Genomic DNA, 26,469 nt, shown 5'->3' with positions numbered 1-26,469 from the left:
AGCTCACCCACCATCAGGCGTTGTTCTTGCAGCCATCAGGACAGGGGAGGGGGCGTCCTAGGGGAAGGGCAGGGGCGGGAGCGTCCAGCAGGGGAAGGGCAGGGGCATCCTAGGGGAAGGGCCTCGGGCCTTGGCAGAGGCTCTGTGATGCCTTCGGCTTAGAGGGACAGTGCAGAACCTTCTAGAGAAGAGGGTGCAGCTGTGTCTTTGCGTTGGGATAAAAGTGTGCTGAGCCCACAGATGCCAGGAAGCCCAGGAGTGACAGGTCCTGGGTCTGGGCTGGACTTGGTACTCTGGGAAGGAGCGAGCCCTTGGAACTCGGGCCTGGAGACTGGGGTGACAGGGCCTCTCTGAGTACTTCCCCCCACTTAGAGTTGAGGAAACTCAGCAGGCAGTTCCATTTTATTGGCAGGGATGGGCTGTTGCCAGTGTTGCCAGTGCAGGTGGCATTTGTTTGAACCTTGCAGTGGCCATGACCACCATCCCCAGGGCACTCCTGTCAAGGCTGGGGCTCCCCGTGGCACCCACCTGAAACCCCGTGGTGCCTCCCAGTCCCAGCACATGAGCTTGTCACAGGTGCCGCTGTAAGCAGGGCGCTGGCTCCGTCGAGACCTGGGTAGCAGGACGGGTGCTCAGGGGGCCAGGGGCGTGGGCACCAGGGTGGTAGCCTTCCAGGAGCCCAGGATGGTGCCCTCTGTGCACCTAGTAACGTACGAACCGCGGGGGCAGGCTGCCATGACCCAGGTTTGACCACCTGCACTGGCTCTGCCCAGATGTGTCTTCCCAATGACGGCTGCTTTGTGGCTCTTTACTTTCAACTGAGAGTCATCGAGCTTGTCATGGTCAGGTGTGTCAGGGCCAGCGTCGGGGAGGAGCGTGGGTGGCAGGCGGGCATTGGGGGTGCCGGTGGCAGCAGCAGTACGTGTGCCCAGCGCCGTCTGCGGCCCCCAAGAGCTCCTGCCGCCTTTGCAGTGCAGAAGCGAGGAGGCACCCTCCCGCCCGCTGTGTCTCAACATCACGAGCCAGTAGGGACCCTGCTTCTGTCGTCTGTGGCCGCCCAGGGCTGGAGCCTCACACAGCGCTGCTGAGCCGCGCGTCGGCCTGCTCCGAGCTGTCCGGGAGCACCGCCTTGAGCGCGGCGTGGCCGAAGCGGCCCAGGGCCAGCACACCGCCTCTCTGCCGTACGTACAGCCTCAGCTTGTCCTGGAAGGTCTCCCCCAGGAAGCTGTAGATGAGGGGGTTCAGGCAGCTGTTGGAGAAGGCGGCGAGGTTGACGATGTGGCCGGTCAGGGGGTAGGCGTGGCGGAAGGACTGCCGGCAGGAGGCTGCCCCGGGCTGCGTGCGCTGCAGGAGGTGGACGCTGAGGAAGACGTTCTCCGGGAGCCAGCAGACGAAGAACACCAGCACCACGGCCAGGATCATCCGCAGGGCCCTCTGCCGTCGCAGCCGCAGGCCCTGGTGCCCGCGCGCCCGGACCAGCGCCCGCACGATGAGCGAGTAGCAGAGGCCGATGACGGCGAAGGGCACGATGAAGCCCAGTGTGACCTCCAGCCACTGCACCTCCTTGGCGTCCGCGAAGCAGAAGCAGACCTCCTCGGTGTGCTGCAGGTGGGCGGCCGTGAAGGGCACCAGCGTGGCCGAGACAGAGGCCATCCAGATGCAGCCGCAGCTCAGCCTGGCGCGGTGCTTGGTGCGCAGCAGGCCGCAGCGCATGGCCCTGGCCAGGGCGACGTAGCGGTCGAAGCTCATCCAGGTGAGGAAGAAGATGCTGCTGTACATGTTGACCTGCAGGAAGAGGGACATGAAGGTGCAGAGGGCCGTGAAGTCATAGTAGCGCTCGTCCAAGTTGAACACCTCGATGAGCGAGTCGGCCACCAGGATGAGGTCCGCGGCCGCCAGGTTGATGAAGTACAGGTCAGGGATGGTCATCTTGTCGCGGAAGCTGATGTTCACCACCAGAATCAGGAGGTTCCCCACGAAGCCGACGGGAAACAGGAAGATGGTGTAGAGGCAGGAGAGGAGCAGGCCGATGGCGTAGTGCTGCCGCTGCGCGGGGCTGCCGGCCTGCTGTGGGAGCGCCGTCCCGTTGAGCAGCTCCGCGAGGCCGGGCAGCCCTGTCCCCACCGCCACCTCCATGCCCGAGGCCTGGGCTCCGGGAGCCACGGCTGGGCTCTCGCTCGGGGGTTCAGGACTGGCCACAAGGCTTGCGGAAGTCCATCTTTAGGAAGGAAGGTGGTTCTTTTCTCAGCGAGGGGAACCTTTGTCACACTGAGACGTCCTCACAGGTGGCACCTGCAGCGGTGGGTGCCCTGGCGGTGCCTTACTTACAAGCCAACTTGGAGCGGTCGGTCTGTAGCGTCCCCAGTGTCGTCGGGGCCGTCCCCGCGTGGGGGTGAGCTGCTCTCCTCAGAGCTGCAGCCCGGCTGACCTGGGAGGAGGGAACGGAAGGCGGGTAAGGGTGTGATTTGCGGCCTCCTCGAGGCCGTGCCCAGCACCACCAGCTGGTCTGATGGCCGAGGGTGGTGTGGGCACTCAGGGGAGGTGGCCCCCCAGCTTCTCGTCCTGGCGTATCGACTGGCGGGAAATGCCCATCCAACCCGCGGGCCCCTCAATGGGCCCTGGGCACGGCAGTCAGGCGGGTGCTCAGGAAGCCGTGAGGCTGCGGGTGTGAGGTTCCAGGAGGACGTCTGCGTACCGGGGGGGGAGACAGAATGGATTCCCACAGCTTTGGAGAGAGAGGTGAGCTAGGGACGGAAAAACCCAGCTTTCCTGAAAGACAGTGAATCCAGAAAACTTTGTGGGAATTGGAGCAATAAAATGGATAAATTTAGCTTTTTTGCTTACAACTAATTACTGAGTTTGGGTGAAATGAAACTCTTTCGTAATGGAGAAAGAGCAAGAATAAGGAATAAAAGTAATAATTATTTTAGAAAACATTATTTAAATTTTGTTTATTTTAACAGATTATTGTGAAACCAAATGTATTTTTTGTTGTTGTTGTTTTAATTGGAAGGTTTTTTCCCTAGTATTATAGGGAATATTTCTGATCTAATGGAAAGAAAGAAGTTCACATTATAAACGTGACTGTTGTGGTGGTCTTTTTAAATGCGCTTTTGTTGAAATGTATTAACACACCGTGTAACCCGTCCAGGGCACACAGGCGAGGGGCCCATGTGTCGTCACAGTCATGCAGCCATCACCATGACCCATCTTAGAACATTTCACTACTCCAAAAAAGAAAGACGAAAGGAAGACAGCAAGCCCAGCACATCCCACACCTCCCCCCGCCCCTTCCTCGCCCACTGGGGTTGGCGGTGTGTTTGTGCTGCTGCCGAAGCAGCAGGAAGGCGCGCTGTTAGCTGCGGCCCGTGGTCGGCGGTGGATGTGTTTTCCCGCGTGCCCTCTGCTGTTAGCTCCTCGGCATGGTGGCGCGTGGTAGTTCTAGTTCATGACGCAGCTTTGGTGTCTGCGCTCTTACCCAGTCCTCGTAGGACCGATTCTATTTCTTGTAGTGCTCCTTGTGGCCTAGCAACTGGGCCAGTACGCCGTGGTGGGGTCTGGGCCTTGGTTTCTGGCCGGGCCATGTGTGAAGTGGGCGTCTTGTCACTTGATTTCACTCTGCCCCCAGAAGTCCTCTAGGGAGTGGCTGTGGCTTCCGGCTGGGTGCAGGGGAGCTCTGTCCTGCGGGCGGGACCTTTGGCGATGTCGGGGCAGCTTTGGCTGCCATAACCAGGAGAGCTGCTCCTGGTATCTGGCGGGCACCCCACCCTGCAGAGAGTGGTGCCCAGGAAGAGGACCAGGCCCCAAGGCCAGAAGTCCCTGACCTGTCACATTGAAATAAACGGGTTTTCTTTTGAGATCAGAGTCATTTCAAAGTATTGCCCAGTTGGACCAGAGATTTTTTGAATTATAGTGTGAAATTACAGCTTAGAGAAGGAAAAGGAAAAGAAATTACTCCTTGGTGTCAGTTATAAAAATATTGAATCATCTTTGCTCAGCTGGGGTGATAAATCTGATTATTCACTCATTTTACTTTCTTGACTCATCTCTGGTAGCTGAATGGATCTGCCCCACGTAAAGGTCTTTGTCTCAGACTCTGTGGGGAAGCTCAGCGCCTCTGGGTGTGGCCTCAGGATTGAAAATCTCCTTTTGAAAACTACTCAGAGTATTTCTTTTGCTCATTAAATGTAGAAACTCTGGAAAGTTTACACTGCGTTTTTAGAGGAATGTTTAAAGGTAAATCCCTCCACATGGATTTGTTCTCTGGACGGTAATTGTTAAAGTAAGTGGGAAGCAGTGACAGAATGAGTGCCCACTTTCCTTGCCACGTGAGGGAAGGGAGGCGTTGGGCCCTGACATTGTCTGTCCACGCAGCCCCTCCCTGCAGCTAGCCCCGAGTTTGTACACACAGAAGTGGGCATTAAGCCCTGAGATACTGTCCGGCTTCAGATTTCCCCTGCTTGTACAGTCAGGAGAGCTAAGGTGGCCGGTGGGCAGCCGGGGGCCAGATCTCGGCATGGCATGCCCTCCCCCTGTACTGTCCCCTCGGTAGGCGTGTCACCCGACTTTGTGGGAGCAAGGTGCATCCTCGCTGCAGTGGGCTGCGGCAGGCCACTGGGCACTGGACTCCAGCAGGCACTGTGACAAGTACCTTCACGCAAAGCCTCCCTCCCAGCTGCCACGTCCAGAGCTGCGGGTGGATTGGGCGGCTCTTGTTGGGAGAACTGTGGGCGTCTGGGGTTTTTCGGAACCCCAGTGCCCCTCTTGTCAGGGGCACGCATCCACCCACTGCAGGAGAGGCGGGCCAGCAGCCCGCATCAGAGGCTTGCAGCATGTGGCCGCCTACTCTGCCTGCCTGGAACCAGGTCCCTGGACGTCAGGGCCGGGGGCTGAGCCTTACCTGTGCTGTGGGGCCGTGTTCCCGGGAGGCTCACATCAGGCTGGAGATGTGTCCTAAGCTTTCCATGGAGTAGAGGTGCTCCCCTGATGGCAGCTGCAGAGTGCGCTGTCCCAGAGAGGATGGACGTGGCTTTATAGGCTCCCAGGGCCATCGCATATGCGCTGGCTGGGTGTGGGCAGCGGCCCCTGGAGGCAGCGTTAACCGTTACTCTGCCGGCCCTTTTTCTCCCACGCTCAGCACTGAGCTCCATCCCACACACAAAGTTTTATGCAAGTTTCCAGTACCACTGCTTCCCTTTTCCCACTGATCCAGTTATTTGGTTTAAGTTTGAAGGGATTGAAGTAGGAATTGTCTTTTAGATAATAACCTGTCGTATTTGTTGAAACGCATGTTCTTGCTTGTTTTAGAACTGACTGGTTTTAAAAGCAAACACTAGATTTTGTAAATTTAGATAGTAGCATATGAACGATACGTGGAGAATTTAGGAATGTCACGAAGACCTTTGTAGAAAGAAAAATTAAACCTAAGAAGTACCAGGCATTTTTTGGCTAGTAAATTAGGATCAAGGTTGTTCTGCTCTCGGTGCCAGCTGCGCCTCGGCGCTGTCCTCCTCGGGCCGCAGGAGCCTGTCTGATGGCCCATCCAGGCTGGTGGTGACAGAGGGCCCTCTTCCCGTCCCGGCCGCCGCCTCCTGCGTGGGGCCACCTCCCCCCTGCTGCGGGCTCTTGGGGTCTTGCCAGCAGCCTGATGAAGCCCCCAGGCGGGGGCGGAAGCTCCACTCCTGCCGCCACACCCCAGCATGCGGGGCTGGCCTCCCACGGCGCCCCTGGGGCTCACCTCGCCTGGGCAGCTGTGTAGACATGAGGATTCTGACCTCACTCATTGGCACTTTCTGCTTGGGCACCCCCCCCCCTTTTGTTTTTTGTCATGGGCAAGGTCCAGGAATCAAACCCGGGTCCCTGGCATGGCAGGCGAGAATTCTGTCTGCTTGCTCTCTTTTTACCTTTTTAATTTTGGGGGGCTACAGGGTCATCTTGGAGGTCATTGCTTTGCTGAGCCCCGGCTGGGAGGGGCACAGGGCAGGGCTACCGGCTGGGCCCATCTCCAGGACACCGCTGGACCCTTGGTCCTGATGGCCAGCACGACTGAGCCCCGATTTGCCATTTAGGGTGAGCCTGTTGCAAGCAGCATCGAGAGGGTCCTGTACAACAGCAGTTTAAACCTCTGGGTATGTGTTTTGGGAAATATACACATTTTTCAGTAGGGAATTTGGTTACATTTTTTAGGGAAAAGTAATAACATTTAGGGCTCCTTTCAGCTTCACAAATTCTAAGACTCTTCATTTGTTAGCTCTGTGTGTGTGTGAGTGTGCGTGTATGTGGGTGTGTGTGTGATGATAAAATAGATGTGGCTGGTTGGAGTCTAGACTTTTTTTAGGCTAACCCTGAACTCAAGACTGTTTCAACATTAAAAATGCCTGAAACACCATTTTGAAAGAATTGGGACATGAGTAACCACAGCTTCTTGTGAATTAAATAAATGAAATAAGAAGTCCAAACACTGAAATAGCTGTGCTGCCTAAAATAGCCCCAGCGGATATGTGCACCCTGTGCCCTGCCCACGCCCCTGCCCGCACCCCTGCCCACGCCCCTGCCCGTGCCCCTGCCCGCACCCCTGCCCACGCCCCTGCCCATGCCCCTGCCCACGCCCCTGCGCATACCCCTGCCCACACCCCTGTGCATGCCCCTGTCCCGCACCCCTGCCCACGCCCCTGCACATGCCCCTGCCCATGCCCCTGCCCCGCACCCCTGCCCACGCCCCTGTGCATGCCCCTGCCCACGCCCCTGCCCGTGCCCCTGCGCATGCCCCTGCCCTGCGCCCCTGCCTGTGCCATCTTGTGGATCCACTTGGGCTGGCTGTGGACAGGACTTTCCGGTTCTGTGCTTCAGGCGTGTTTTTAGACTCAGGAGCTAGGGCCGGGGGTCTTGGAGGCCAGCGGGGGTTAAGTCCCCTGTCTGACATCGGGGTTCCAACCCAGTAAACCTGACCCATGTTTTCCCCAGGCTGGGACATGAGAGGATTCTTTAAAATCTTTGAAGTCCGACTTGCAGTGGCACTTCCTGGGTGGCAGCCCCTTGGGGACTTTCCCACGCGCTTTCCCAGGCCATCCTGGAGGCCCGGGAGGCCCTTCCTGTCCTTTCACAGGGGAGAGGAGGCCGCAGGCGGGTGCCAAGCACACCAGGCCTGCGGCCCGCTCGCCGGTGTGGCCCCACCGGCCGCCGCCCCTGGCCTGTCTGTCTTCGTGGAATTCGGTTTCTTCAAGGCATTTTTTTAGGTTAGATTTTGGACCTCCCTGAAATAGGACCCAATCTGATCAGCGCTCTTTGGTTAAGGCTGCACATGCAGCACACCCCGACGCTGCATAGAGAACGGGCAGGTGCTGGCAACTCGAGGTGGGTGGTCGGCGGCCAGGATCCCCCCTCCAGGGAAGCCCTGCGGGAAGCCCCGGCCCCTCCTAGACCCTCACATTCGCTGCTGGGGCCCTTGTGGGGTGGGCGGGCCTGCACTCCCCAGTGTTTCCTGAGCTCCTCCTCCCGAGCTCCCTGCCGAGTCTGCTGCTGGGAGAGGCCCGTGGGCCTGGCTCCCTCCACTCGGGGCAGGCCACGGGCGCTGCCGGGCTGGGTCCCGCTCCCTTCTCTGGGCGCCAGAAGGTCACGGGGCCTCGGCACCATCTGTGAAGGGGGTGTGCGGGGATGTGCGCGTGGCACGGACTGCCTGCATTGGGGTGTCCCGCGAAGTACTGGAACGCTCCCTGCGCCTCTGGCGAGTGGCCTCAGGAAGCTCAGTCAGTGGCGTGTCTGCCTGTGCAAGCCAGGACTGTTGTGGCCCAGCCCTCTGGGGACGTGGTGGGAGGGAGAGTGCAGCAGCAAAGGGCTTCTAGGGTTGGCTCCGTGACTCAGTTTACCCTTCAGACATTAGGCCGCACAAGGAAGAAATGCTGAAATTGATCTCCCTGTTGAAAGACCAGCCAACCCCACCGTGGACACCAAGGAGAAAGCAGGGTGCCCTCGGGGTGTGGCCCAAAGTGGCATTCTCCAGCACACAGCGTGCCTCTGAAACATCCAGACTTGTGGGCAGAGGGCTGCCTCCCTGCGTGGTGGAGATTGTGATCAGACTTCACCTCTGAGGCGCTTTCAGAGCACATCTGCGGGCTTCATCTCAGGACCGCCCTGGGAGCTCGGCAAGGCCAGTTGCTCCCTTAGGACCAGGGCTCGGGGCTCAGGGGACTCCACAAGGGCCCCGGCAGGGAGCATCTGAGCCCTCTGGAAGTTTTGGGGCTGCGCCCATGGTGGTCCCCGTCACCCTCGGTCTGCTTCCTGCTGGCTTGGAGGGTGCTGTGCTGCCAAGAGATCCTGCAGCCCCACAGCCCCAGGGGTCGGCTCCTGCCACGTATGGGAACCTTTGATTCTGGGTGAGGCCAGCGCCGTGAGGGGACTTTCTGGCGGCTTCTGGGGGCCTTCCTTCCGACAGAGCCAGCCCTTAGCCTGGCGGTCCATGGGGCGACGGGGGCATGCCCTGTGCGGGCCAGGGCATGTTGACATGGCCTGGGGTGCAGGCTGGGGCTGACTCCTAGAGCAAATGGGTCCCCAGCAGTCCATCTTTCTGCCTTTCCCTTTGTGGGGAGGAATTTGACGTGTTCAGCCCTCCAATGCTGCTGGTGCTGCCCTCTGGGTAGCAGCCTCTTTGCCTGGCTCTGGGACTTCTCAACAGTGCCCGTGGTCCTTTGGGAGTCTGTGCCATTGGCGGCCAGCGCTCGGCCTGGAGTCAGGTGGCTGCCGTGCAATGGAGGCGCACAGGCTTCCGCCCTGGGAAGGCGCTTGGGGGTGGGCTGCCGGGGAGCAAGGTTGAGGGCCGGAGCATTGGGGACCCCCAGGCTGCTCGGGTGGGACCTGCTCCATCATTCTGTGTATCGGTGCCCCCCCTCAGAAGCTTCTCTTTAAAGAAAGAACCCTCCTGTTTAGAAGGAAAAGCCTGACAGCCTCAATTTACGTTGTTGTGTCTGGATTCTAAAATTATTCCTTTAAACTGAAATACCTAGAAAGTTGGTATAGTCCAGTCTCATTGAAGATAAATTCCACTCGCAAAGCCGAGCAAAGCCCTGGGCTGGACTCGAACGCATTGCAGGTGGAGATGCCCCTTCCTGGGCCAGGCGCTTGGGAGCGCACAGGCTGGCCCCTGGCACCTCTGGCATCTGCTAGCCAGGAGGCCCTCCGTGAAAGGCTGGGGAGGAGGCTGCATGGACTTGGGGTGGGCCCAAGGCCGGAGAGCTGCCTTGGTGGATGCGGGAGAGATCCGGGCTCGCCAGGACAGCGCCGGGTCCTCGCAGGCGTTGCCCCACCCCACCTGCCGGACGTGTCCGTTTGCCAAGTTGCTCCAGCAGTGGCTGAGTTCCCACCGGCCGGCACAGTAATGCTTTTCCATTGGCAGCTTTGTGTGGTTCTCTGGTACTGGGGACTTCCTTTGTTTCCCAGTTTTTCTACTCTTTATTTTCTCTCAGTATTTCCAGAATATTTCCCTTAATCCAGTCGTGGGCCTCTGCCTTGACCCTCTCATATTCTCCTTTCTGTCTTATTTTCCATTTTTGTCTTTCTGTTTTTAGTCCAAGAGATTTCCTAAACTGCTCTTCTGATCTTTCTATGTAATTAAAATTTTATGGTATTTTAAAGTTTTAATAACTTTTTTTGAATATCCTTTTTTATAGAGGTATAATGCTGTGTGTGCAGACATTGGTACAGTTGTGGTTTTTAAACCAGAACCTGGAGAGTTGTCCAGATCCCTTTCTAGGCTGGCCTCCTCCCCTGACGGAGGCCACCACTGTCCTGACTGCTGGCCCCATAGATTGGCCTGAGTGGCCTTGAACTTATAAATGGACAGATAAAGGGAATACACAGAATATTATTCCATAAATGGAATCATGCACTGCATGTTCTCTTTATATTTAAAATGGATCTTTTTTGTTTAAAATCATTCTGATAATCTCTGTTTTTCATTGGACTTCTAGCCCATTCACATTTAGTAAAGCCACTGTTATGGTTGAGGGCACATCTCCTTGCTATTTGGTGTCTCCTCTGTTCTTCGCGCCTTTGCAGCTCCTCTCCTGCCTTCGTGATGTGGTGACCAGGGGTCCCAGCTCACACCCTGACCTGGTTGCAGGCTGCAGGCAGCAGGGTCATGGCAGCTCCTTGGCCTGGCTGCCCCTGACAGCTTCACACCTGCCCCACCCCATGTGCTCTCGCTGTCACGTGCGACCCCTGCCCACGTCACATACCCTGCAGTACTTTCCTTTTGCTTTAAAAGTTCTTGGTATTTATTGAGGTATTCACCTTTGCAGCCATCTTCAGCGTTTCCAGTAGAGCTGAACTTTCAGCTGACCTGAAGAACTTTGGGCTCCTTGTGGTGAGGTCACTGACTACAGTTCTCTCGGCTTCCATTTCACCAGCATGGACTCCGCTGATTATAGAATCCTAGATTTTTTTCCTTTGGAATTACTTCTCCTCAGAGCTGCTCAGTATTCCAACTTTTAACACTGATTTTATCTCAGCTCCGATTCACGGTTATATGAATGAAAACTGCGCCAGTCAGAACCCCGCCAGAGCAGCAGAGCCAGCAGGAGGCACATCTGTTAAGAGCCTTATGACAGACTTCCGGAGAAGATGGCGGCTTAGTAAGACGCGCGGGTCTTAGTTCCTCCTCCAGAAAAGCAACTAAAGAAACAGAAACAATACGAAACAGCTCCCGGAGTCACGACAGAGACCAAAAAGACAGCGTACCCCATTCTGGAACAGCTGAACGGGCAGGGAGAATCTGCTGCGGTGAGCTACCTGAGGGGCGCGCATTTTCCCGGCCGGGGCGGCTGGCGACTGGGGTCCCCTCCACGCACGTGGCTCCCCGGTCTGACTGGAAACGTTGGATAGCGGGGCCCTCCCGTCACGCTTGGCGTTTCGGGCCAGCTGGGCAATTAGGACCGGCACTCTCCCAAGCCGCGGCGGCCAGCGACCCCCACCTCCACGCGCGGTTTCCCGGGCCGACTGCGGTGCAGACAGACGAGCGCCACGAGCGCCACCTACTGGGCAGGAAAAGAAAAACAGAGCCCAGAGATTTCACAGAAAAAGCTTTCAACCAGCTGGGTCCCACACCCAGGGAAATCTGATCAAATGCCCAGACACCAGCAGAAAATAATGGATGACGCTCGGAAAATTGAAGATATGGCCCAGTCAAAGGAACAAACCAATAGTTCAAATGAGATACAGGAGCTGAGATAACTAATGCTGAATATACGAACAGAAATGGAAAAATTCTTCAAAAACCAAATCAATAAATTGAGGGAGGACATGAAGAAGACATGGGCTGAACAAAAAGAAGAAATAGAAAAACTGAAAAAACAAATCACAGAACTTATGGGAGTGAAGGACAAAGAAGAAAAAATGGAAAAAACAATGGATACCTACAATGGTAGATCTAAAGAGGCAGAAGCTACAATTAGTGAACTGGAGGATGGAACATCTGAATTCCAAAAAGAAACAGAAACTATAGGGAAAAGAATGGAAAAACTTGAGCAGGGGATCAGGGAACTGAATGACAATATGAAGCGCACAAATATACGTGTTGTGGGTGTCCCAGAAGGAGAAGAGAAGGGAAAAGGAGGAGAAAAACTAATGGAAGAAATTATCACTGGAAATTTCCCAACTCTTATGAAAGACCTAAATTTACAGATCCAAGAAGTGCAGCGCACCCCAAAGAGAATAGACCCAAATAGGCGTTCTCCAAGACACTTACTAGTTAGAATGTCAGAGGTCAAAGAGAAAGAGAGGATCTTGAAAGCAGCAAGAGAAAAACAATCCGTCACATACAAGGGAAACCCAATAAGACTATGTGTAGATTTCTCAGCAGAAACCATGGAAGCTAGAAGACAGTGGGATGATATATTTAAATTACTAAAAGAGAAAAACTGCCAACCAAGACTCCTATATCCAGCAAAATTGTCCTTCAAAAATGAAGGAGAAATTAAAACATTTATAGACAAAAAGTCACTGGGAGAATTTGTGACCAAGAGACCAGCTCTGCAAGAAATACTAAAGGGAGCACTAGAGTCAGATACGAAAAGACAGAAGAGAGAGGTATGGAGTAAAGTGTAGAAAGAAGGAAAATCAGATATGATATATATAATACAAAAGCCAAAATGGTAGAGGAAAATATTATCCAAACAGTAATAATACTAAAAGTTAATGGACTGAATTCCCCAATCAAAAGACATAGAATGGCAGAATGGATTACGACCCAGCAATACCACTGCTAGGTATCTACTCAAGGGACTTAAGGGCAAAGACACAGACGGACATTTGCACACCAGTGTTTATAGCAGCATTATCTACAATTGCAAAGAGATGGAAACAGCCAAAATGTTCATCAACAGACGAGTGGCTAAACAAACTGTGGCGTATACCTACGATGGAATATTATGCAGCTTTAAGACAGACTAAACTTATGAAGCATGTAATAACATGGATGGACCTAGAGAACATTATGCTGAGTGAGTCTAGCCCAAAACTAAAGGACAAATACTGTATGGTCCCACTGATGTGAACCGACATTTGAGAATCAGCTTGGAATATATCATTGGTAACAGAGACCAGCAGGAGTTAGAAACAGGGTAAGATAATGGGTAATTGGAACTGAAGGGATACAGACTGTGCAACAGGACTAGATACAAAAACTCAAAAATGGACAGCACAATAATACCTAAGTGTAATGTAACTATGTTGGAACACTGAATGAAGCTGCACCTGAAATATGGTTTTTTGTTTGTTTGTTTGTGTGTTTGTATCTTTTGTTTTTGTTTTTGTTTTTTTCCTTTATATATATATATATATATAATTAGTATTATTATTTTAATTCTCTTCTCTATATTAACATTCTATATTTTTTTCTGCTGTTTTGCTAGTTCTTTTCCTAAATCGATGCAAATGTACTAAGAAATGATGATCATACATCTATGTGATGATACTAAGAATTACTGAGTGCATTTGTAGAATGGAATGATTTCTAAATGTTGTGTTAATTTCTTTTCTTTTTTTTGATTAATAAAAAAATTAAAAAAAAAAAAAAGAGCCTTATGACAAGTTTTGTTCTTTCAGTGCAGTGATGTCACCAAAATTGTACTGCACGTGCTGCCAGTCACATCTAAGACATGGTGGCTGCAGGTGTGTCCGTGTCCTCTTGTGTTCAAAAACCAACAGTGGAAGGGTACATTGTGATATTTAGCCACAGAGATGGTGAGAGTGGTGGGGGGGGGTGGGGTGCTGGAGCAGAGGCCAGGCTCTTTGAAGTAGACTTGCTTCACAGACTTGTCTTAGGAGCTGCGCAAATATTTTGCATAGCCATATAATTAAATTAAAAGGCAGTCTCTAAAAATAAAAAAGAAAACAAATGACCTAAATATGTATCCAGTTAGTAACAAATTGCACAAGGGAGCAGTAATTCCAAGTGACTTTAAAACATAATAAGTTAATGAATGACATTCTCTGAGGACAAAAGAAGAGACAGAAGTCGGCTGTGGGTTCTCAGGGCCCCCGCTGCTGGTTGGGGAGGTGTTCCTGTGATACCGAGCCCCCATGTGCATCGTGGGGGTGGCAGATGGTGGTTAACTCCGGCATTCCCAGTGTCCTTTAGAAGGAGAATTTCTGCGTGGGAGAAAGGACTGTGGTCCTGAATTCGAGCCAGAAACATTCGTATAATCGGCAGGTATTTTATCTGAAAGTATACACCTACCCCAGACACGTTCCTGTATTCCTGGCCCTGAAAGGGCAAGAAGTGACGTGGTTTGGCCCCGCCTGGGCAGTCGTGAGGGATGTGGGTGAGTGTTTTAAAGGCTGTCTCTCTGTTGAAATCTGTCTGGAGAAAAGCCAGAGGCCAGGTGCCCGTCCATCCTGTCGGGATGTGCCCGGTCGACGGGGCCGGGCCTGTGGGCATCGGCAATGTGGGTCCTGCCATTGGGCTGTGATGCTCTGTAACGTCTGCAAGTCTAGCTCATTTCTCATGTCATTCAAGTTCTCTGTTTCTTCACTGGTCCTCTGTCTAGGTGTTCTGTCCATTGAGGGGCACGGGGAGTTGGCGTCTCCAGCTGTGTGGTAGAGGTGTCTGCTTCTCCCTTCAGTGCCGTCAGTGTTGGTCGCACGTAGTTGGGAGCACTCTGGCTCGGTGCATAAATATTTATGATTGTTATGTCTTCTTGTTGAATTGTTCCTTTTGTTAATATACAGTGTCCTTCTTTGTCTCTTTTAATTGTTTTATGTCTGAAGTTTAATTTGTTGGATATTAGTCTGTCTACCTCTGGTCTTTTCTGGTTGTTATTTGCATTAAATATCTTCTCCCAGCTTTTCACTTTCAACCTATTGTTTGTCCTTGGGTCTAATGTGAGTCTCTTGTAGACAGCATATAGATAGGTCCTGTTTTTTAATCCATTCCACCAATCTGTGTCTTTTGAATTGAATCCATTAACATTTAATGTTATTACTATAAAGGCAGTACTTCTACCATTTTGTCTTTTGGTTTTATGTGTCATATCTGTTTCTTTTTTTTCTTTTTACTTTTACTGATAGTCTTCATTTCTACACTATTCTCCAGATTTCTCTCTCCTGTCTTTTCCTATCTGCTTAAAGTGCTTCCTTTAGTATTTCTTGTGGAGCCGGTTTCTTAGTTACAAATTCTCTGAGTTTGTTTGTCTGAAAATATTTTAATCTCCCCCTCGTTTTTTTTTGTATGCTATATAGCGTGGGTTATATTTCATTCTTTTTCCATATGAGTATCCCATTATTGTAGCACCATTTGTTGAATTTGTTTGTTTGGTTGGTTGGTTTTTGCTTGTTGGTTTTGAGAAGTAAATGGACCAGGAATTGAACCCGGGTCTCCTGCATGGCTGGCGAGAATTCTAACACTTAAGCTACCCTTGCACCCCCATCCCCTCGTTTTTGAAGGACAGTTTTACTGGGCATAGAATCCTGGCAGTTCTTCTGTTTTAGAAGCCTAAGTATATCATACCACTGCCTTCTTGCCTCCCTAGTTTCTGCTGAGAAATCCACATATAGTCTTATTGGACTTCCATTATGTGATAGATTGCTTTCCTCTTGGTGCTTTCAAAATTCTTTCTTTGTCTTTGACATTTGACAGTCTGATTAGTAAGTGTCTTGGAGTAGATCTACTTGGGTCTGTTCTGTTAGGGGTGCACTGCACTCTTTGCATCTGTAACTTTATGTCTTTCATAAGAGATGGGAAATTTTCAGTGATTATTTCCTCCATTAGTCTTTCTCCTCCTTTTTCCTTCTCTTTTCCTTGTGGGACACCCACAACACATATATCTGTGCACTTCATGTTGTCATTCAGTTCCCTGAGTCCCTGCTCGTATTTTCCATTCTTTTCCCTATATTTTCTTTTGTGTTTCAAATGCCAGATATTCAGTCCTTTAGATCACTAATCCTTCCTTCTGCCTCTTCAGATCTATTGTTGTAGATTTCCATTGTTTTTTCATCTCCTCTTTTGTACCTTTCATTCCCATAAATACTGTGATTTGTTTTTTTCAAACTTTTGATATCTATTTTTTATTCGCCCAATGTCTTCTTTATATTCTCCTTCAATTTGTTGATTTAGTATTTTAATGAGATTTTGCCATGTCTTTTCAAACATCCTGTATTAGTTGTTTCAACTAATGTCATTTGAATTATTGGTTTGTTCCTTTGACTGGACCATATCTCCAGTGTTCCTAGTTTGACTTGTTACTTTTTGCTGGCATCTAGGCATTTGGTTTCCTTAGTTTATTCTGGAGGTTGTTTTCACTCTTTTGCCTATGATTTTCTTGCTGAATGGCTTTCTTCTCCATACTTTGGCATTAAGTTCAGTTTATTCTAGACCTCTAGCACAGGTTCTGTTCAGATGAGAATTTTTTCAGCTCTTGTTTTTCTGTTTCTCACCTTGCCTATATGGAACCTTTATTTTTCGAGGAGGGTCTCCTCAGATATTATAGACCCCCATCAGATTTTCCCAGACCAGACTGGCCCATGTCTCAAGAGGAAAGAGTTGCCAGCATCAGTTTTCCCTGAGGGTGAGACCCAGCAGGTTGCCAGACTTTCCTACGAAGCCACAAGACTCTGCTTTTCCAGTCCTGTCCAGCACGTGGCACTTGTCTGCCCACAGCTTCCCACGTGCATAAAGTGGTGTGGTGCCTTTAACTTCAGCAGACTCTCCCTGCTGGGGCGTGGTTGAGACAGAGGGGAGGTTACAGGCTGGCATTAATTGCTTCAGTTTTCCAGACTCTGGGGTCTGAATTCCTGGAAGGAAGGATTCCTCTTGAGCTAGGTCCCACCTTTCTCTTGGGGAGGGCACAGCTTTTAGGGAATTAACCCCTTTCACCTGACTAGTTACTTTGTCTTCAGACGTGTCTGAGTTCAGTCCTTGCCTGGAGCAGTGCTGGAGCCCGAGAGGGCTGGGGGTTCTATCTGTTGAGCTGTTTAAGGAGTAAAAAACACAAACAAAACAAAAACCTTTTCAGAGCTGGACCTATGCTCTTCGTGTTTGCCAGTCGAGAGCTTGAGTAGGTGCATGGCTCTGTGTGTTCCCAGGCTCTCTGTGCCCCCTTTTCTTGGGGTCCAGCCCTTTTTCAGTATTTTGTGGTGTCTGGCTCAAAAAGCCTCTTTTTTTTTCCCATCAGCCCTGCCTCCTCTCTGCTAGGGCAAAACTCCTAGTAACTTTAATGCATAATCCAAGTTTATCTGTCCTGGGGGCCTATATTTAGTAGTCAGAATTTGTTAATTCCGAAAATAGAGCTTGGCTTAGCTAATTCCTTGCTGCTAGTAAAGTCTGTTTCCTTTCCCCTTGGGGAACCAGCCTGCCATGCCCATGGGGGAGGGGCGCCCCCTCCACGGCTTGGGGGTCTTACAGTTCTGGGTGTGGTCTCAGCCGTTCCCCTTAGTCCAGACTGGCAGACACTGTGTGTCCGGTCACAGATGTGGCCCCACCAGCTGTTCTGTACTGTTCCTCGCTGTTTACTGTCTGCTCTGGAGGATGAACTAGACTCCACACCTCACTAGGCTGTCATCTTGCCCTGCCTCTCTCTTCTGTTTATTTCTTATTTATCTGTTTATTATTATTATTTTTTTACATGGGCAGGCACCACGAATCAAACCCAGGTCCTCTGGCATGGCAGACGAGCATTCTTGCCTGCTGAGCCACCGTGGCCCGCCCTATCTGTTTATTTTTTGTATGCTGATGATGGAATCACATTTCATTATTTTTCTATATAAGTATCCCATTATTGCAGCATCATTTGTTGAATTTTTGTTTGTTTGTTCGTTTTGGGGAAAGTGCATGGACTGGGAATCAAACCCAGATCTCCCACATGGCACGTGAGAGTTCTACCACTGAACTATCCTTCCCGCCCCTCTTCTGTTTATTTTTAGAGAAGTTTTATTTACACACCATTCAGTCCATCCTACGTAAAAAGTCAGTGGTTCCCAGCATAATTACATAGTTACGCATTCATCACCACCATCTATAAGAAAACATTTTCTTTTATTCTGCAAAGAAAGAAGAAGGGGGAAAATGAATAAAAAATAAAGTAAGAAGAAGAAACATCCACAACTCTAAGAATCCCAAACTCCTCCCTCTGTCTCTGTCTTATTGGCATCTGGCGTGGGTGTGCTGCCTTCGTTGCAGGTCCTGGGAGCATATCACAGCGTTACTCTTGACTGTGGGCCCTGGTTTGCACTGATGGTGTCTTTCCCATGTACTGTTCCAGTTTCAACACCTTGCCCTGGTGAATACTCCCTTTTTGCTTGTCTTAAAGTCTAACAGTTTTCCTAGGAGTTAGAATTTCCGAGTGGAATTTGTTTATCCAGCTTAGGAGTTGTTGGGCCTCTAGAATCCACAGGTTAGTGGCTTTCATCGCTTCTGGAAGCTTCTCAGCCTTCACGTCATCACGTGTCACCTCTGCCTCTTCCCTTCTCTTTCCTTCCCATTGCTGTGTTCCTCTCAGCTGTCGTGAACCTGCCATGCAATGGTTTTAAATTTAACTCGTGTCTCTTATTCTAGAGTTTCTGGGCACTGCTGACACTTGACAGATTCCTGCCCACACGGAGATCTTCAAACTCACTTTGTCTTGGAAGAGCGTAGTTGTTGCAGTGGGTGGTCCTGGAGTCGGGTTCCTCGTGTCTCTGGTGACCTTTGAAGAGGGTTTGGATAGTGCACGTGAAAATTCATGTTCACAAACAGTGTGAGGCCTACGATGGAAAGAGTTTCTCTGCTGTTGCGTGTACGAGGCCCTGGGCGCTTTCCAGTCCAGGACCGCGGAGAGTCCCCGAACAACGCAGAAGCAGAAAAGGGCCTGCAGTGCCCCGTGGCCTTGGCTCCCAGCCTCTGAGGCCATGGGTCTCCTGTGGCCCTCCACCTGGCCAGACCCAGCTGTGGGCAGCTTCTCCCATGAAGCTGCCCACACCAGGCTCTGATCCTTCTGGAAGGCAGTGCTTCGGGGCCGAGCATTTCCTGAGGTGCAGTTCCCCTCACCCTCCCTCCCCTGCACCCCTTCTTCTCTGCCTCGTCACCTTCAGGTGCTCTGGCCACGTGCTGCGGATTTGCTCCAGCCTGAGGCTTAGCTTTCCACCGTTGCTGGGCCGGTGTGCGGAGCGGGTCCTGGAGTAGTGCTCGTCCCCGGCGCCACTGAGCCCTGGGCCTGCTGGCTCTGGGGTCTCTGGGGACCGTGGGGGGTGACTCGGCCCTGCCCCCATGCCTGCCCTGAGCACCTGGCCGCCTCGGCTCTGACGTTCTGCCCTCCCTTCCACAGGCCTGCGGGCCCACACCTATTCCAGGTAGGTCTCTGTCCCTTTGGTCAGAAGCACACACTGTGGATTTGGATGGTCTCCATCTGCTGGGACTGAAGATGCTGAGCGATCTCAGGATGTGGAGTGGCCCAGAAACAGGAGCAGTGATGAGGCTGGGAGGAAATGGTTGGGGATGCTTTCTTTATAGATTGAAAGGAGATCCCTTGACCCTGACCACAGGTCAGAAACCCGCACGAGCCTGTCCATTCTGTGTGTCGCCGTTGGGGGTGTTGGGGCTTGGGTGGCCCGGAGTTTTCCGTGGGTTACCTGGGCCGGGTGGACAAGCGTGTGTGTCCGAGCCTGCCCTGAGCATGGCCCTTGCCCCACTGAAGCAGCCCCTGGTCATCCCCCTCCACGACGGGCCCTAGATCCTGTGGTGTTTCCTGTTGTTTTGTAGTGCATGATCCGGGGACCTGCACTGTTTTTTAATGATCATTTTTTAAAACGTATGTGCAGCATGACTTACTTGCCCCAACCCCAGCCCCGTGGATCCCCCTTCACAGGCAGCCCCCCAGCTCCATTCCGGGAACCACATCCTGGTGTCCGGTCCTGTTATTTGAACTTGCTGTGAGACGTGATCACATCGTGTTCTCGTGTGGCTGAACCGTTTCGCATTCCCGCTAGCGAAAGTGCCATCCTCCCCGGCCACAGCACAGGCTCGTCTGAGCCCAGGGCTCCCTGGGCGGACTTGGTGGCCCTCGGGCCAAGGTCATGGGCTTCTGGGACACTTCTGGGACTTTCTGGGCCAGGGCGGAGGGCTGCCAGGGCCTGGGCCTCATGGGGCTCTGCGTGGACCCTCGTGCCTGGCGTCCCCTTTTAGAAGCTGCCTCATCACGACGGCACCGGGGAAGGCCCCCACCTGGACTTTGCAGCTGTCTGAGTTGGCGCCGTCGTGCATCCTTTCCTACCCTGCGTGGTTTTATGGAGCATTCCCGAGGGTTCCCCCGTCGTTCTTCTGCCAAAAAAGAGCCTGAGCCTCCAAGACCAGGAGCCTCCTTTGGCGATTCTGCCATGTCCATCTCGGCGAGTGACTAAGCAGCTGAGACCACAGCTGCCCGCCTGATGGACATCGGTCCTGACCCCATAGCCCCAGGGGCCTGTGGCCACCCCCAGGCCTCCTTCTCCATCTCGGGGTAAGCAGCAGCCCTGAGGGTGCACGGAGAGGCTTCCTGGCAGGAGCTCAGGCCCCCCCCCCCCCCGTCCAGTGCGGGGAGGCATTGGGAGCAAGGCCCAGTTCCTCCCTGCCCTCTCGGAAGGAGCTCGCGGGCCTCTTTCCCCGCAGGGCCCAGCCTTCCACGCCTTCTCTCTCGGCTTTGCTCAGGCCCTGCCCCTCCAGCCGGGTGCATGGTGCCTGCAGCCCTGCGGGGACTCCCTGCCGGGGCTGGAGGCACAGGTGCCCAGGCCTTCCCGCCCCCTCCCTCCTTTGCTCTCCTAGAGTGGTCCTAAGACCGCCGAATTCCAGAACATTTTGGTTATTAGGAAAAAAATATCCCCACTCGAGTACAAGGATAAAAACAGTTTCCATTTTGCTCTCTGCGTCTTCCAAGGCAGGTTTGTCGTCTCTGACTGTGCACACGCCTCCAGGAGACACGGCACCCACGCAGGGTGGGAACGAGCCGTGGGAGCATTGCCTCGCTCTGCCTGCAGTGGGGGCGCGGCCCCTGCCCTCTGGTGTCACCCTCGGCCGCCCTTTGGGAATCTGAACAGGCTTCTCCTTCCTTCCCAGCTGCTGGGCTCTAAGAACCATGATAAAGGGGAACGTTTCTGTTTTTATTCTAGACCTATTTTCTCAAGGAACTGCCCAGCTCCTCCCACGGCCCTCCCCCGCGAGCAGGGTCTGGTCCGGGCTCGGCTGTGCTGAGGCCGGAGCCCTTCCTCTCCCCTGGAGCCGGCACCCTGGGGGGTTTGCTGCAGACCGAGCTTTCCTCCCACGGCGGAGCCTTTGTACACGCCGGCCTAGAGATGTCGCTTGTGGGGGTGCAGCCCCTGTGTGCAGGTGCCCGAGGAGGACCCACGGCCGGCTCTGGGCTGGGGGGTGGGGTGGGGTCTGAGAAAGGGGTTTACTCTGGATCACCTGTCGGCACAGGGTCTGCGGGGGCGCACCTCCCGTCTTGCCAGCAGGGAGGACAGGTGGGGAGGGAGAAGCCACAGTCGCTCCTTCAGAGAGGCTCGGCAGCACCTTTCTCCAGGTGGGAGTCCTGAGAGCCAGCCCAGGGCACGCGCTTTTCTCCGGGACCCCCAGCCTTTGCTCTGTCTCTCTGCCCAGGGGTGGTCTCCAGGCCGGGGCGCCCAAGGCTCTGCCTTGGGGATATGCCCAAGCCCAGGCCCTCCACCCAGCTGGTGAGGGGCCTTGTGACGAGGTGCAGGGCTGTCCCCTCTGTGGGTCTCCTGCCTGCCTTGTTCCACCCACCCACAGGGATCCCTCCACTCTCCCTGTGGGCTGGCCCATTCGACCCCTTTGGTGAGTCTCCGTCCCCTATACAAGCCTTTCCAGGGTACTGAGGAAGGCGGAGGCAGCATGCCCTCCACTCCAGGGACCACCTGGTCAGAGGGAAGCCCCATGGGCACTGCCGCTTGTCGGTGCTTGCGCAGAGTGGCAAGGTCCACTGGGTGCCTGGCCAGGGGTCACCAAGACTCTGAGGAGGTGCCGCCGGCCTGAGGGTGAGCCATCCAAGCCGTGGGGACTCTGGACCCAGGGAACGCCCACGGAGGGTGGGAGGCGTGCTGGGCCGCCTGGGGCCTCGCTAGGGTTCACAGGGCTGGATCTGGACGCCAGGGCCAGTTCACAGAGGCGCCGGCCTGAGGGGTGGGGGTTGCCTAAGCAACGCCGGCCCCATCAGGGCTTTCTCAGGTCCTTGCTAGTGCACGTGAGAGATAACGTGCTAGTATCCATGGGCCCTGGGAGGTTCACCCCAGGGATGGGCCTCCCCAGGCCGGGTGCTCAGCACCGCACACCGCTGAGAGGTCCGTGCACTGCCCTCGTGTGGGAGGGCAGGAAGGCAAGTCTTAGGCTGAGTCAGTTGCCTAGGGAAACGGCCAACAGCACCGTGGGGCCAGGACAAGGACAAGGTCCGCGGGACGCATAGCATGGAGTGTCAGTCTAGGAAATGAAGTCTGGGGGCGGGGAGCAGTGGCAGCACCGCAGGGATGGCCTTGCAGAGCTGGGCCGCCTGCCCCAGGCTGGCTGAGGGCAGTGAGAAGCTCTGGGCCTGATGGTGGCCTCTGCCCCCTCCAGGGCTCGCTGCAAGGAGCTCTGCTGGGGCTGCATCCTGGCAGAAAGCGCATCCCCTCCCAACCCATGGGCCTCCTCCCCCTGCCCTAATGGTCAAAAAGGCTAGGAGCAGAGGGGCAGGGTCCCATGCAGGGACTTCCCTGCGCCAGATCCCTGGGCCCTGGAAACCCGAGGGCCTGGCAGCCAAAGGGCCCTTGTCTCGGTTCCAGCCTGGTGGCTGCTCCAGTGCTCCAGGAGCTTGGCTGGGGGGCGGGCACCGCCCCTGGAGGCGTGGCTGGGAGGTGGGTACTGCCCCCCTGGGAGGCGGGGCTGGGCAGTGGGTACTGCCCCCTGGAGGCATGACTGAGCAGTGGTTACTACCCCCTGGGAGGCGGGGCTGGGCAGTGGGTACTGCCCCCTGGAGGCATGACTGAGCAGTGGTTACTGCCCCCTGGGAGGCGGGGCTGGGCAGTGGATACTGCCCCCTGGAGGCGGGGCTGGGCAGTGGGTACTGCCCCCTGGAGGCATGGCTGGGAGGTGGGTACTGCCCTCTGGGAGGCATGGCTGGGAGGTGGGTACTGCCCCCTGGGAGGCAGGGCTGAGCAGTGGGTACTGCCCCCTGAAGGCATGGCTGGGAGGTGGGTACTGCCCTCTGGGAGGCATGGCTGGGAGGTGGGTACTGCCCCCTGGGAGGCGGGGCTGAGTAGTGGGTACTGCCCCCTGGAGGCATGGCTGGGCTGTGGGTACTGCCCCTGGAGGCATGACTGAGCAGTGGGTACTGCCCCCTGGAGGCGTGGCTGGGCTGTGGGTACTGCCCCCTGAAGGCATGGCTGGGAGGTGGGTACTGCCCTCTGGGAGGCATGGCTGGGAGGTGGGTACTGCCCCCTGGGAGGCGGGGCTGAGCAGTGGGTACTGCCCCCTGGAGGCATGGCTGGGAGGTGGGTACTGTCCCCTGGGAGGCGTGGCTGAGCAGTGGGTACTGCCCCCTGGAGGCGTGGCTGGGCTGTGGGTACTGCCCCCTGGAGGCATGGCTGGGAGGTGGGTACTGCCCCCTGGGAGGCGGGGCTGAGCAGTGGGTACTGCCCCCTGGAGGCATGGCTGGGAGGTGGGTACTGTCCCCTGGGAGGCGTGGCTGAGCAGTGGGTACTGCCCCCTGGGAGGCATGGCCATAAGATAGGCATTGCCCCCTCTGCTTCCAGAAGGCGTGGTTGGGAGGTGGGTCCCCAGTACCAGGAGTGTGTGTGTGAGATTACTGTGTTGCCCCTTCCCTCCTCCACCCTAAAGGGCCTTCGTACTCCATCGCATGGCCCCCTGTGCACAGAGGGGAGGAAGGGCCTTGCCGGCTGGGTTTGTGCTGGCACTCCCTGCAACCCCAGTCGGGTCCCTCTATCCCCTCGCCCACCCTCCGCGCAAAGAACCCCCACTTCAGTCTTCATACCCCAGGAAGGCAGTATGCCAGCTGTGCCCGCTCTGCTGTGTTCATTGTGCCCTGCTGAACCTTGACTCTCGGCGTCTCGGCCCCAGGAGGAAAACTTAGCAGCATGTTTGTCTGGCAGCTTCAGTTGACCTCTGATGTGCTTTCTGTGCATCAACAGACCTTTTCCAGTTCCTTCTAGAGGCAGAACTCTAGCCATGGTGCATCTTCTCTTAACGTGGAAGGCCTGTGCAGTCAGCTTTGCCTTTCCCAATTCTGAATGCCAGAAAAAGAAATTCTATTCATTTTTTTATGGAACCAACGTGTAGTGTAAATAAACTTTGGTTTTTAGAGTGAGGCTTCGCATGGCTGTTTAATTGCCTTGGGTACTCTGATGGCTTAACTTGCAAATCAGAAGTAGGCTGGACTCTAGGGAAAGCGGGGGGCTTCCCAGCAAGAAGGGCACAGGGCGTGCCCCTGTCTGCGAGAGGCCAGCCCCCTGCTCCCTCACAGCTCTCTGCTCCCTACCCAAGCTTCTCTTCCTAGTCCAGAGAGCCACAGCTCTGTGAGGAGAAGTGGACTGGGCTGAAGTCTCTCAGACCACACTGCACTTGTAGCTGCGTCCTGTTTGGCTTCCAAGGGATCCTTGGAAGGTGGGGAGGGCAGAGGGGCCTGCCCAAAGGACCCGCTCAGCTGGGTGCCTTTCCTGCGAGACCCTACACCTCATCCTCTCCCAGGTCCCTCCCAGCGAGCAGGCAGCGCCCACAGCTCAGGATGGGTGCAAACACCCCACCCATATGACGAGGGCTGAAGGAAGCGAAGCTGCCCTGGCACCCTTGCCTTGGGGTACGCGACTGCAGGGTCCTCAGAAGTGGCCTGCCTCGGCTCTGCCTCCTTGTGGAGCAGGAGGGCTCAGGATGGGGAGTCAGGTAGTGTCGGGTGGTGTGGAGGCCCCATCACCACGCCGCCAGCACGGAGCAGTCAGAGGGAGTGGGCACGTGGTTCTAGGGCCCAGCTGCGAGAGGCCACATAGCCTGGGGCCGACCCCACAGTGTGGTCTCCCCTGGAGTGGGGCCGGCTGCTGCGTGAGAGATTCTCATCGGTGCAGAGTTCATGCCAGAAGCAGTACCTCTTTCCTGTCTACACTGGCGGGATGAAGGCAGCTCTTTATCCAGTGTCTCGTTTGCCACCCACCTGGGCTTCCAAATGGCTGCCACCGGCCTCTCCTGAACACAAGCATGGACGGGTCCAAGCCGCCGATTGGATTCTGCAATGGGCTCCAGCTAGGCTTGACCCTGAGGAGGTGGGGGGAGGGGCTGGGCCCCTAAGTGCTGGGGAGGGCGATGGTGGCACGGGGCGGGGGCCAGGTGCTGCAGCCTCCTGATGCTTCGGGGTCTCCTGGGCCAGGACCCTCCTGGTGTCCCAGTTCACCAGCTCACGGGCCCCGCGGCAGCCTCCCGCCCACCTCTGCTCTGTCCCAAGCCTGTGGTCAAGCCCCTGTTCTCAGACCGCAGTGGGTGGTCCCGGGTGAGACGCCTCTGAGCCTCCGGCCCTCCTGCTGCGGATGGGCCCCGAAGTTGACCACGGGCACAGGGGACCCTGGGGGTGACGGGGCAGGCTCCTCAAGTGGGAGGCTGCAGGCGGACACGGTCCTACCTCCTTGTTGTCCTGGTTTCCTTGAGTCTCGGGCGTGCTGACCCTGTGTAGGTCAGCTTGGGCCAGGGTGCCTGCCCGGCCGGCCTGCTGAGACCCCGAGGTAGAGGTGCTGCCCCACCTGCCCTGGCAGCCTCCCCTTCCCTGGGGTGAGCGACATTTTGCTCTTGTCGGGGTCTTCCCGTGCCCGATGCTCTGCTGCCCACTCCAGGTGTTGTCTATCCCGCAGAGCAGCCCTGGCATTGGGGGGCCTCGCCCCTCCACACAGAGCAGGAGCGATGCTGCAGGGAGCCTGTGGGCCTGTGCCAAGCCGCAGTGTTGTCCGAGCTTGTGCCACCTTCCTCAGCCGCTCAGGGCGCGCTTCGTGGGGTCCCCTGCTCAGGTGAGGCACTGGCTTTCCTGAGCGGGCCCTCACGGACCAGCTGGGCTGTGTTGGGAGCGCCTCACAGGGCGCCTCTCACCATCTGGGCCTCTGCCCCTGCTGTAGGAAGTACTCGGCAGCTCGCGTGGGTTCCAGGCCTGCGGGGGGGAGGGACTCTGGGCCCCTGCCTCCCGCGCCTCTCCTAGTGCTCCACGGGTCCACATCTTGCTCCCCAATCCCCTGCCCGCGTGCAGCCACCACCTGAGCAGGTGAGCCGCATAGAGGGAGATGCGCGGGTCCTCAGCGTCAGGTGCGGCCCGTGTCGGCAGCGCCCTGTACAGCAGAGCCTCCAACGTCCTGGAATGCCCCCCGTGGCTCCCTGCAGCAGCCCAGGCGCCTGCCTCGCGGCCCAGTCCCCTGGGCTCTAGAACGAGGCACATCGTGCACCTCCTCGGGCTCCCGGCACCTGCCCTGCTGGAAGAGGGGCCCAGCCTGCCTTTCTTGCCAGGCGTGCGTTCTCCCTGCTCCTGGGTGGACTTCTGGGTGGGTGCGCGGGGAGCCGTGAGCTTCCTGAGGAAGTGCCACCTGCTGGCCTGCGTCCACCCCTGCTCCAAGCACAGAGCCCGCTGCGCTGTCTTCGTGGGCAGGAGTCGGGCGGTGGGAGCTGGAACCAGCAACCCAGAGGGAGGTGGAGGGAGACAGAGGGAGAAGCGCGCAGGCTGTGGCCTCAGGACCAGAACTGTTACAGCTGGGTCAGTCCAGAGCCCGGCTTCTCTCTGCCAAGGGCCTTGCTGCTTCTCAAACTGGTAACGTAAGGAACCTCAGGGTTCTGAGACTCCACAGAAAGGGCTCTGGGAAAACCCTGCAAACAGTATCATCTCTCAGAACTTCCAAGTGTAGGTGATAAAGTCCTGCAGAGAGAAAGCTTCTTTTCTCTTATCCGGCATTTTTGGAGGGTCCTTGGCCCTCATCCCTCTTCACACACCAAATCCCACGTGCCTTGAT

The 26,469-nt window shown here is 55.2% G+C and overlaps 2 protein-coding genes across 7 annotated transcripts in view; one reads left to right on the top strand and one right to left on the bottom strand.

The window, feature by feature from the left end:
• CHLSN (cholesin) overlaps positions 1-26,469 on the top strand; it is a 114,913-nt gene that overhangs the window by 55,345 nt on the left and 33,099 nt on the right. The gene's annotated exons all lie outside the window — the stretch shown is intronic.
• GPER1 (G protein-coupled estrogen receptor 1) lies at positions 1,072-2,136 on the bottom strand. Its single transcript, XM_077140369.1, has one exon. The coding sequence runs from the start codon at positions 2,134-2,136 to the stop codon at positions 1,072-1,074; it is 1,065 nt and encodes a 354-aa protein (XP_076996484.1).

The sequence above is a fragment of the Tamandua tetradactyla genome, chromosome 23, assembly GCF_023851605.1.
Source record: "Tamandua tetradactyla isolate mTamTet1 chromosome 23, mTamTet1.pri, whole genome shotgun sequence".
In the NCBI taxonomy this organism is placed as follows: Eukaryota; Metazoa; Chordata; class Mammalia; order Pilosa; family Myrmecophagidae; genus Tamandua; species Tamandua tetradactyla.
Note: the sequence above shows the minus strand (reverse complement) of the source record. Positions and strands in the feature narration are given on the sequence as shown.

Coding starts and splice junctions, on each gene's coding strand:
- GPER1 (XM_077140369.1), bottom strand. CDS start 2,136: ATGGAGGTGGCGGTGGGGACAGGGCTGCCCGGCCTCGCGGAGCTGCTC.